The sequence below is a fragment of the Hypanus sabinus genome, chromosome 22 (assembly GCF_030144855.1).
Source record: "Hypanus sabinus isolate sHypSab1 chromosome 22, sHypSab1.hap1, whole genome shotgun sequence".
NCBI classification, from domain to species: Eukaryota; Metazoa; Chordata; class Chondrichthyes; order Myliobatiformes; family Dasyatidae; genus Hypanus; species Hypanus sabinus.
Genome location: NC_082727.1, coordinates 18,175,821 through 18,188,164, shown reverse-complemented (window position 1 = coordinate 18,188,164; position 12,344 = coordinate 18,175,821). Strand labels below are relative to the sequence as shown.

Sequence of the window (12,344 nt, the reverse complement as noted above, 5' to 3'; positions counted from 1 at the left end):
GAGAGAGAGGGAGGGAGGGAGGGAGGGAGAGGGAGAGAGAGAGAGAGAGAGAGAGAGAGAGAGAGAGAGAGTCACGGGATTTCTAGCGTTTCTCCTGGTGCGTCTGAAGGGGCTGTTCCCCAGACCCTCTTTTATCCTGACTCACAGGGTCTCAGATGTCAATCAGGTTGGGATGATGCAATCCCTCAACCAGACCACTCTGGTCGTCCCCTGAGGGGCTTCAATGAATATAGTGTAATATGAATTCAGTGTTTATAATATCTCACAAAAATACAAAATCATCAGTGTTGTCAACTCCGATCCTCTCGACATATATGAAATGAAAACTGGAAAATCAAATAGGCTTGGAACAGGGTCATATTACATTATATGAAAATATTGAATAAATGGTCTCCATATCTTTTCAAATTTAGTAGAAGTGTCAAATACAAAAAAAAGTGGTCAAATACACCACTTCTAATTTTTTCTAATTTTAAACATAACATAGTTTGAGAAAACCAATTAAATACAGTAGGAGGATTAATTTCCTTCCAATTTAACAAAATAGATCTTCTAGCCATTAGTGTAAGAAATGCAATCATTTGACAAGCAGAAGAAGATAAATAAAGTGAGTCCGTCATTGGTAAACCAAAGGCTGCAGTAGTAGGATGAGGTTGTAAGTCAATGTTCAATACCACAGAGATAATATCAAAAATATCTTTCCAATATTTTTTCAAAAGCGGACACGACCAGAACATATGAGTTAAAGACGCTATCTCAGAATGACATCTGTCACAAATAGGATTTATATAGGAATAAAAATGAGCCAATTTATCCTTGGACGTATGAGCCCTGTGCACAACCTTAAACTGTATTAGTGAATGTTTGGCACATATAGATGATGTATTAACTAATTGAAGAATTTTATCCCAATTCTCAATAGGAATAATAAGGGTAAGCTCTCTTTCCCAATCATTTTTGTCTTATAAAGGGGCTCTGAACGTATCTTCATAATTATATTATAAAGTTTTGATATAAGCCCTTTCTGAAAAGGGTTTAGTTCAAACAAATTCTCCAAAATGCCTGAAGACACAAAATTTGGAAAAGTAGGAACCTGGGGCTTTCTCATCGATTTACTGATTACCACAACACATCCTGTAGGGACTGCTGCTTTCCACTTTCCTGTCTCCTTCCTCAGAGCAAGGCACTTAGATGCAATATGACCCACCTTTCCACAATTAAAACATGTCAAGCCAGGACCTCTCCTGCCATCTTGCCTTTCCTCCTCCTTAATTTTACCGCTAGCTCCCGGCTGGATCTCTGCCTCAGCCGGCGGGCTTTCTCTACCATTCCCACGGTCTCTTTGGTAACTTTTATTTGAGGAAAACTTCGTCTTGTGGGTTAGGGCATATTCATCTGCGAACCTAGCAAATTCGGAGATGGACTTATTCGGCATTCAAGTACATCTGGATATCATTCGAAACACAAACTTTAAATTCCTCAATCAGAATTAACTCCCTGAGACGCCAAAAATCTTCTTCGACTATTTCTGCTGCACACCAACGATCCAAGAGCACACCCTTCTCATAGGCAAACTCTCCATACATCTGATTCAACCCTTTCTTTAAATTTCTGAACTTTTGTCTATAGGCCTCAGGTACCAATTCATAGGTCTGAAGAATGGCCGCCTTTACTTTCTCATAATTCTCAGACTCCTCCCCCTCCATGGACAACGCCGCATACGCCCATTGTGCCTTCCCTTTGAACACACTTTGTAATAACACCACCCACTGCTCTTTGGGCCACTTCTGACTCACTGCCATCTTTTCAAAATGCAAGAAATAACTATCAACATCCGTCTCCTCGAACGGAGGTACTAACCTAAACTCCCGACTAACATTAAACCGCTCCTCTCGGTCTGACCCTTGAGCTCTTTGCTCTTGCCTTAACTTCTCCATGTCCAAGTCATGTTGCCTCTGTTTCTCTTTCTCCTCATACTCCTGCTCCTTCTCGGCTCTCTCCTTCTCTTTCTCGGCCCCTTCCTTTTCCTTTTCAGCTGCTTCCAGCTGTTTTAACTGAATTTCATGCTCCCTTTGTTTCTCAGCTCTTTCCTGCTCTTTTTTCCTTTTCGGCTCTTTCTTTTTCTTTTTCAGCTGCTTCCAGCTGCTTTAACTTAATTTCATGTTCCAACCTTAATTTCTCCAACTCTAACTGAGCCGTCCCACTGGCTGGTGCCTTTTTAGGGATATTTTCCAATACCTCAGCCGAAAACACATTCTTCACAATACTGAGTTATTGTCCTTCGCACCTCCCGCTTTTTCATTGACAACCTCACCTCTGCGAAGTTTAGTCCTTTTGCAATATTTATCAAGTCCGACTTTGTGGCAGCCTCTAGTGCCTCCAGAGTCGGGTTTTCTATAAATTCGTCAACGTCCATCTTTGCTGGTTTCCCGCCTGGTTACCCGCGCAACCAGATCCAAGTTTGGACTTAAAAGCCCGATTCACTGGCCCTCCAATTTGGTATCAAATCTTGAGATGAGGCCCCCACTTTGTTACGAACCCCGTAACTGGGTCACTTACCAGCAAAGATAGAGAGGTCCGTTGAAGTCTGATGGTACTATTTTTAACAGTATTTATTGGTAAAAATACACAATAATAATATCAATGCAAATATACAGATAAAATACGTCGTCAATACTAAATCTAAAAGTGCGGGTATAATAATAATCAATAAGAAATAAGCTCTATCGTTGTCTAGGGGATAATGTATTGTCTGATGGAAATATAAAAGTCACTCAGTTCATGTAGGCTGCAGCCTTTGGGGACCGCTGGGTTGCATTGGTTGGAGAGAGAGAGAGATTTGGAGAAAAACTTGCCGATTCCTTTTATGGTTTCAATCCGTCGGAATCTCGTTGGTGTGGCCGTTCACTTGTGGCCTCTCCTTTAGCTAAGCCATTGTTCCGTGGTAAGCCCACCAACCGAGGCAAGGGAGGACGCACACGGGCCCCACTGGCTATTGCTATAAAACGCTGTCACTGGATTTCCAGCGTTTCTCCTGGTGCGTCTAAAGGGGTTGTTCCCCAGACCCTCTTTTATCCTTACTCACGGGGTCTCAGATGTCAATCAGGTTGGGATGATGCAATCCCTCAACCAGCCCATTCTGGTCATCCCCTGAGGGGCTTCAATGAATAGTACAGTACTCAATACACAATTCCGTCTCCAAGAGACAATAGCCGTTATCAGTGGCTTTGTTTCGCTGAGGCCAGGACACATTCCAAACCTTGTGGATTCTCTCTCATTTCCTGGGTCCCAGACCCGAATTAATAGCGATCTTGCGATTCTCAAAAAGGAGGGGGCGACTTTGTACCCTTCGGCCCCTCAGAGTTGTGGCACATTCGTAACAGTCCCAATGCACAGTCCCTGAAGACCCATCCGGGTATGTCGTCTGGTCCCAATGCGCAGACCCTGAGGACCCATCTGGGTACACTGTCTGGCCCCACTGCTCTGCGTATATTGACATTACAGAGTACTCACCTCACCTCATGTACGTTCAGTGTTGGTGTAGTTCCTCCGTCTGATGTTAAGGTCCTCATCACTGGTTCCTTATCATCCTTATCAAAGTGAACAAAGAAGTTGTTCAGATCCAGTAATGCCTCCACCCCTGTCCTTCACCATTCTTTCACCTCATCTCCTTGCCTGCCCATTGCCTCCCCTGGTGCTCCTCCCCTCTTTTCTTCCTTCCATGGCCTTCTGTCCTCTATCAGACCCCCCCCCCCCACTTCTCCAGCCCTGTGTCTCTTTCACCAATCAACTTCCCAGCTCTTTACTCCATCCCTCCCCCTCCCAGTTTCACCTACCACCTCTCCCCTCCCCCCACCTTTTAAACCTACTCCTCATCTTTTTTTCTCCAGTCCTGCTGAAGGGTCTCGGCCTGAAACGTCGACTCCATAGATGCTGCCTGGCCTGTTGAGTTCCTCCAGCATTTTGTGTGTGTTGTCATAAGCTTTGGGCAGGTTCTGTACCTCACTGCTGTGTCTCGAAGTGGAAAGAGTGAGCAACTTCAAGCTCTGGGTGTCAATATCTCTGAGGATCTAACCTGGGCCCAACTCATCAATGCAGCTACAAAAAGCAGGCAAGGCAGCAGCTATATTTCATTAAGAGGCTGAGGAGATTTGGCATGTCACCAAAGACACTCATAAACTTCTACAGACGTACCGTGGAGAGCATTCTGACTGGCTGCATCACCGTCTGGTATGGGGGGAGGCTACTGCACAGGATCGAATTAAGTTGTAAGCTCACTCAGCTCGATCGTGAGCACTGGCCTTCGTAGTATCCAGGACATCTTCAAGGAGAGATGGCTCAAAGAGGCAGCGTCCATCATCAAAGAACCCCTTCACCCAGGACGTTCCCTCTTCTCATTGCTATAATCAGGGAGGAGGTACAGGAGCCTGAAGGCACACACTCAGTGATTCAGAAACAGCTTCTTCCCCTCTGCCATCTGATTTCTGAATGGACATTGAATCCATGAAAACCACCTTACTACTTGTTTATTTCTAATTTTGCACTACTTAGTTAATTTAACCGTTGTATATATTTATTATAATTCACAGGTTTTTTTCTGTTACTATGCATTGCAAAGTACTGCTGCCACAAAGACAACCAATTTCACGACGGTGTTCTTAAACCTGATTTTGATTTATCCATGGATTCTGGTTCGGGAATATGTGGATGTTTTTGCTGGTGAAGGCATTACCTGCACCAATTTGATGTAGCGTTTAACTGTGGATGTGCACTCCTGAATGCCTGAGTTGTGCAGAGCCTGGCGGGCAAACGTACTCCAGTCAGTACTCCTGAACCATCTTGAAGGCTGGAGATGGCTCCCTCAGGCCACAGCATCACTGTCCTGGAGGTAGGTTCCTCCTTCCTTCCCACTGATCTACGTGCTGGCATTAGACAATCCCAGATGAGAACATGGAAAGGCCCTATATGCACCTGTGATATTGGTGCACATCTGGTCCAGTGTGTTATTACCCCTTGTAGGGCAATTGACATGCCGATGGAATTTAGGGATTAAGGTTTTAAGGCTAGCAGATTAAAATAGCCAGCTATACTGAAAGTACCAAAGGACGATCAGCCAGTTGTTTAACAATAGCGTCACGTAATTGAGCTAACGCTGACTTGGTGTTGGCTCATGGAGGTACTGTAGATAAACTGCTGTAATGTAAATAACTGTGATTACTCTCAGTAGGTGAAAAGGCCTGCACTTTATCATTTGATATTCCAGGTTGGGACAGCAGGGCCCTCAAAAACTGCCCTCATGCGTTAACCCTTTCATTCATGGTGCCAATCCCGTGAACCTCCTCTGGACCCTCTCCAATGTCAGCCTATCGTTTCTTAGGTTAGGGGCCCAAAACTGCTCACAATTCTCCAAGAGCCGTCTGAGCAATGCCTTATAAAGCCTCAGCATTACATCCCTGCTTTTGAATATTAGCTCCTTAAAAATGAATGTTTGTCTTCCCTATCACCGGCTCAATCTGCAAGTTAACCTTTAGGGAATCCTGCACGAGGACTCCCAAGGCACTTTGCACCTCTGATTTTTGAACTTTCTCCCCATTTAGAAAATAGTCCACGCCTTTATACCTTCCACCAAAGTACATGACCATGCACTTAGCTACACTACATTCACCTGTCACTTCTTTGCCCATTCTCCCAATCTAAGTCTTGCTGCAGACTCCCTGCTTCCTGAACGCTACCTGTCCCTTAACCTATCTCCGTGTTGTCCACAAAGCCATCAATTCCTTCATCAAAACAATTCACATACAGCATGGTCCCACCACTGACCCCTGTGGAACACTACTACTCACCAGCAGCCAACTAGAAAAGGCTCCATTTCTACCCACTGCCTCATGCCAGTCAGCCAATCCTCTATCCATGCTAGTATCTTTCTTGTAAAACCATGGGCTCTTATGTTGTTAAGCAGCCTTATGTGTGACACCTTGTCAAAGCCTTCAGACAATCCAAATAAATAATGATTCCCCTTTGTCTATCTTGCCCACTATTTCCTCAAAGAATTCCAACAGATTAGTCAGGCAAGATTTCTCCTAAAGGAAACCATGACCATTTTATCATGTGCCTCCAAAAACTCTGAAACATCATCCTTAATAATAGACTTCAACTTATTTCCAACTATTGAAGTCAAATTAACCAGCCTACAATTACCTATATTCTGCTTCCCTCCCTTCTTAAAGAGTGGAATGCCATTTGCAATTTCCCATTCCTCTGGAATCATTCCAGAATCCAGTGATTCTTCAAAGATCATTACTAATGTCTCCACAATCTCTCCCATACCCGTTTTTATAGATGCTCCAGCATCTTGTGTGTGTTGCTATGTATTTCTATAGTTCCTTTTGTGGCTTCAGACCATCGCAAAGCTTTTTATGGTCAATTAAGCTGTAGCCAGCAATTAGTACTCAACAGAGCTCTGGGATATTGACCAGTGATACTGACTGACAGGAAAGAATTGAGCAGGTCGCTGGGGAGAGCTCCATTGCTCTTCACTGAAGTGGGCCTATGGGATGCAATGGAAACAGAAGGGATCAGTGTAACCTTTATTGCTGCACAGGGAAGAGTTCACTGCCTGGATTTCTGTGAAGCGTGTAGTGCTGGATTTTAGCCCACACCCTTCTGACTCAGGTGAAAATTCAAACATTTCTCCTATTCAGGGCTGGTCCAAGTGCTGTCAGTTCTAAAGCAGCCAGCATGGGTGTTGGGTATAGCACAGGAATCTAGATGTGTGCTGAAAGGGCTTTATTGCCTTAAACTAGGGGCAACTTCATCTGCCAGGTGGTGATAGCAGGTAGTGCCACTGCCTCCAACAACCCAGGTTCTAACCTGACTCCTGGCGGTGACGGGGTGGAGGCCGCACGTTCTCCCTGACTTTGGCCCATTTCTCCCTGTGACCACGTGGGTTTCCCCATGGGAGCTGCAGTTTCCTCCCACATCTCAAGGGCTCGTCGGCTGTTTTGACCCGATACTGGACAGCAGACTCTTGAATGGACCTCTTGTGTGATAAAATGGACCTCTGACTTATGCAGTAGAAGGATCAGTCCCGGTCAGCATGGATTTATGAAGGGAAAATCATGTTTGACTAATCTTCTGGAGTTTTTTGAGGATGTAACTATGAAAATGGACAAGGGAGAGCCAGTGGATGTAATGTACCTGGACTTCCAGAAAGCTTTTGATGAAGTCCCGCATAGGAGATTAGTGGGCAAAATTAGGGCACATGGTATTGGGGGCAGAGTACTGACATGGATTGAAAGTTGGCTGGCTGACAGGAAACAAAGAGTAGTGATTAATGGGTTCCTTTCGGAATGGCAGGCTGTGACTAGTGGGGTACCGCAAGGTTCAGTGCTGGGACCGCAGCTGTTTACAATATACATTAATGATTTAGATGAAGGGATTAAAAGTAACATTAGCAAATTTGCTGATGACACAAAGCTGGGTGGCAGTGTGAAATGTCAGGAGGATGTTATGGGAATGCAGGGTGACTTGGACAGGTTGGGTGAGTGGGCAAATGTATGGCAGATGCAGTTTAATGTGGATAAATGTGAGGTTATCTACTTTGGTGGCAAGAACAGGAAGGCACAGGACAGGAACTGGAATTTCTATCTAAATGGAATCAAGTTAGGAAAAGGGGAAGTACAACGAGATCTAGGTGTTCTTGTACATCAGTCAATGAAAGCAAGCATGCAGGTACAGCAGGCAGTGAAGAAAGCTAATGGTTTTTATAACAAGAGGAATTGAGTATAGGAGTAAAGAGATCCTTCTGCAGCTGTACAGGGCCCTGGTGAGACCCCATTTGGAGTATTGTGTGCAGTTTTGGTCTCCAAATTTGAGGAAGGACATTCTTGCTATTGAGGGAGTGCAGCGTAGGTTCACAATGTTAATTCCCGGAATGGCGGGACTGTCATATGTTGAAAGATTGGAGCGACTGGGCTTGTATACACTGGAATTTAGAAGGATGAGAGGGGATCTAATTGAAACATATAAGATTATTAAGTGATTGGACACACTGGAGGCAGGAAGCATGTTCCCGCTGATGGGTGAGTCCAGAACTAGAGGACACAGTTTAAGAATAAGGGGTAGGCCATTTAGAACAGAGATTTGGAAAAACTTTTTCACCCAGACAGTGGTGGATATGTGGAACGCTCTGCCCCAGAAGGCAGTGGAGGCTAAGTCTCTGGATGCATTCAAGAGAGAGTTAGATAGAGCTCTTATAGGTAGCGGGGTCAAGGGATATGGGGAGAGGGCAGGAACGGGGTACTGATTGTGTATGATCAGCCATGATCACAGTAAATGGCAGTGCTGGCTACAAGGGCCGAATGGCCCACTCCTGCACCTACTGTCTACTGTCTATTGACCTCACAATCGACCCCGTTATGATCTTGAACCTTGTTGGCTACCTGCACGGCACTTTCTCTGTAGCTAATTACTCTTTATTGTTATTGTTTTACTTTGTACTACCTCAATACATTGTTCTAATGGATTAATCTGTATGAACAGTATGCAAGACAAATTTCTCACTGTATCTTGGCACATACAATAATAATAAACTATTTCCAAAAATATCGACAGGAATTTAAGATGTATGAGAGGGGAGAGGGCAGGGAGAGAGGGAGAGAGGGTGGAAGAGTGGGAGGGGAAGCGAGGGAGTGAGGGGGAGAGGGGTAGAGAGGGAGAGAGAGATAGATAGAGGGGGAGGGAGAGAGAGAGAGAGAGAGAGAGAGAGTGGGAAGGAGAGGTAGAGAGAGAGAGTGGGAAGGAGAGGTAGAGAGAGAGGTGAGAGAGAGAGAGACAGACAGCGAGGCAGAGAGGGCAGAGCAAAAATAGAGAAATAGGAAGAGTCAGTTAATTACTGGGATGCAAGGAAGGAATATGATTAATGGGATTACTCCTCAATCACAATGTCAGATACTAGCTAAGAGTGTATGCCCTTGTCACAATGGCAGAGGTCAAAGACCCAGTGACCACTTCCTTCAACACTTGACCAATCATATTTGGAGGTTTACCCTTATACTCACATAATAATGGATAATGGTTCGTCAGGATTAATAATTGCTTTATTGCTGTCACCCGATTAAGGATTGTGGCATGTGACCAGATACTCTCTGGGTTGCATAGAAATTTCCAGAATCAGTCTGCAGTGGCTGTCGAAGAAGCGCACTTTGGAGTACTGTTTGCATTTCATGTGTACAATGGATGGCCTGCAGAGAATTTGCTAAGAACTTTTTCCTGACGTTCTAAAACATATTACTCCATTTTAGTAATATTCCAACTCAGATATAACTTATTAAGAAAATTTTCAGACCAGAAAATACTGTGCCAACTACTGAGAGTTTCAATATGTTCAGAGTCGCTCCTGACCGTTGGACCTTCCTGATGCATTATGTTAAAAGCTTCCAAGCACACTATCACGGTTCAAGCTGCTCACAACATTTCCCTTTTATCATCACTGCAAATCTCTTCCATTGAAATATATTAATTTTTAAATCGGTGAAGTTAACTCCTGTGATCATCAGTCACATTCTGGAGACGCAAGAGGCTGCAGACGGTGGAATCTGGAGAAACACTCACAATCTGCTTGAGGAACTTAGCAGGTTGGGCAGCACCTGTGGAGGGCAATGGACAGTTGACACCCTTCTGGACTGAATGATAGAGAGGAGATAGTCAGGGTAAAGAGGTTCATGGAAGAGCTGGCAGGTGTTGGGTGGATCCAGGTGAGGTGATGATGGAGGAGGGGAGAGTGGGAATAGTGACAGAGGCAGGGAGGTGATGGGTGTATCCAGGTGCAGAGGGATGATGGGTGGATGAAGGAAGGGAGAGACCAGTGATAGAGGTTCAGAATCAGAATCAGGTTTATTATCACTGGCATGTGACGTGTATTTTGTTAACTTAGCAGCAGCAGTACAATGCAATACATAATATAGAAGAGAAAAAGAAAAAAATCCCAACGAAATAAACAACTAAATCAATTACAGTTTATGTATATTGAATAGATTAAAAATTGTGCAAAAAAAGATATACTATATATTAAAAAAGTGAGGTAGTGTCCAAGGGTTCAATGTCTGTTTAGGAATCAGATGGCAGAGGGGAAGAAGCTGTTCCTGAATCACTGAGTGTGTGCCTTCAGGCTTCTGTACCTCCTACCCAATGGCAACAGTGAGAATAGGGCATGCCCTGGATGCTGGAGGTCCTCAATAATGGACACTGCATTTCTGAGACACCGCTCCTTGAAGATGTTTTGGGTACTTTGAAGGCTAGTAGCCAAGTTGGAGCCAACTAAATTTACAACCTTCTGCAGTTTATTTTGGTCCTGTGCAGTAGCACCCCCCCCCCCCCCATACCAGACAGTGATGCAGCCTGTCAGAATACTCTCCACGGTACATCTATAGAAGTTTTTGAGTGTATTAGTTGACATGCCAAATCTCTTCAAACTCCTAATAAAGTATAGCCGCTGTCTTGCTTTCTTTATAACTGCATTGATATGTTGGGACCAGGTTTGATCCTCAGAGATCTTGACACCCAGGAACTTGAAACTGGTCACTCTCTCCACTTCTGAACCTTATGTAAGGATTGGTATGTGTCCCTTTGTCTAACCCTTCCTGAAGTCTAAAATCAGCTTTTTCATCTTACTGACATTGAGTGCCAGGTTGTTGCTGTGGCACCATTCCACTAGTTAGCATATCTCATTCCTGTACGCCCTCTTGTCACCACCTGGGATTCGACCAACAATGGTTGTATTGTCAACAAATATGTAGATTGTATTTGAGCTATGCCTAGCCACACAGTAGAGCAGTGGACACACAGTAGCGCACACCCCTGAGGGACACCAGTGTTGATCATCAGTGAAGAGGAGATGTTATCACCAAGATTGTGGTCTTCCAGTTAGGAAATCGAGGATCCAAATGCAGAGGGAGGTACAGAGGCCCAGGTTCTGCAATTTCTCAATCAGGATTGTGGGAATGATGGTGTTAAATGCTGAGCTATAGTCAATGAACAGCATCCTGACATAGATGTTTGTGTTGTCCAGGTGGTCTAAAGCCAAGTGGAGAGCCATTGAGATTACATCTGCCGTTGACCTATTGTGGTGATAGGCAAATTGCAATGGGTCCAGTTCCTTGCTGAGGCAGGAGTTCATTCTAGTCATGACCAACCTTTCAAAGCATTTCATCACTGTCGATGTGATGTGAAGCAAGTGAGAGGTTGAAACTTCTGCCCATAGCAGTGAGAGGTTGAAAATGTCCTTGAATACTCCCGTCAGTTGATTGGCACAGGTTTTCAGAGCCTTACCAGATACTCCATCTGAACCTTCCGCCTTGCAAGGGTTCATTCTCTTTAAAGACAGCCGGACATCGGCCTCTGAGACAGAGATCACAGGGTCTTTGTGCAGCAGGGATCTTCACAGCTGTGCTTATATTCTCCTTTTCAAAGCCGGCATAGGCGGCATTGAATTCATCTGGTAGTGAAGCATCGCTGCCATTCATGCTATTGGCAACCCTGTCAGAGTTGTCGCGCATCTGATGTCAATGGGTGGATCCCTGTAAGGGGGATAGTGATAAGAGTCTGGGAAGTGATAGGTGGAGATGACAAAGAACTGCAGATGGAGGGACCTGATAGGAGAGGAAGATGGAGCATGGAATCAAGAGAAGGAGGTGGGGAGGGCAGATGGGAACAGTAGGGGTGGGGTGAGGGGCTCCTTGCAGAAGTGTGCCATTTATAGGAGCGGGTGAAGGAGGTTTTGACATGTGTGGGAAGAACTAGATCAAGAGGAGAGAGAAATGGGACGGAGTGGTGGGAGAGGGCAGGGGAGCAGATTACTTGTAACGAGTAATTTCCAGTCTGCTGGGAGAGGTGAAGACTGCATTGTTCTTCAGCAGCTGAGTGTGGTGTCTCTTGGCTGGGTGTTTATGTCAGAGACAATGTTATGGAGTGCAAAACAGTTGAAATTGGTTACAGGGGTGTTAGCAAGCAAACGTCAGCACTGAGCAAAGTATGGAAAGATTGGGATAGGTGACCTGGAGCTTAGTCGAAGAGTTAGGATGTAACAGAAGAACAAAAGATGTGGGTGGGTTTAGGGGGAAACCAGTTGGAGTTCACCATGTCTGGAGATCAGATGCCCAATGATGTAGTCAGTAGATTTGAGGCCAAGGGCTGAAGGTCAGTCTTGGAGGTGGCCTGTCCTGGGGTTGGAGGCCTGTCTGTGTGTGTGAGTGGAAGTCATAGAGCACTACAGAATGGAAACAGGCTCTCCAGTCCATCTAGTCCATGCCAAATTGTTATTCTATCTAGTCCCAACAACCCACACC

The 12,344-nt window shown here is 44.9% G+C and overlaps 1 protein-coding gene across 5 annotated transcripts in view; it reads right to left on the bottom strand.

Annotated features, from left to right (window-relative positions):
- r3hcc1l (R3H domain and coiled-coil containing 1-like) overlaps positions 1-12,344 on the bottom strand; it is a 347,567-nt gene that overhangs the window by 28,328 nt on the left and 306,895 nt on the right. The window contains exon 7 of one of the 5 annotated variants that reach the window (XR_009507404.1): positions 3,514-3,590. The exons of 3 other annotated variants lie outside the window; for them this stretch is intronic. Coding sequence is in view for 1 of the 2 variants with exons in the window: in XM_059947167.1 (XP_059803150.1) it covers positions 3,586-3,590 (5 nt within the window). In the remaining variant the exon portion in view is untranslated. Of the gene's footprint in view, positions 1-23; positions 3,591-12,344 lie in introns of those variants that run through there. One more of the 5 variants, XM_059947167.1, reaches the window with a different exon arrangement.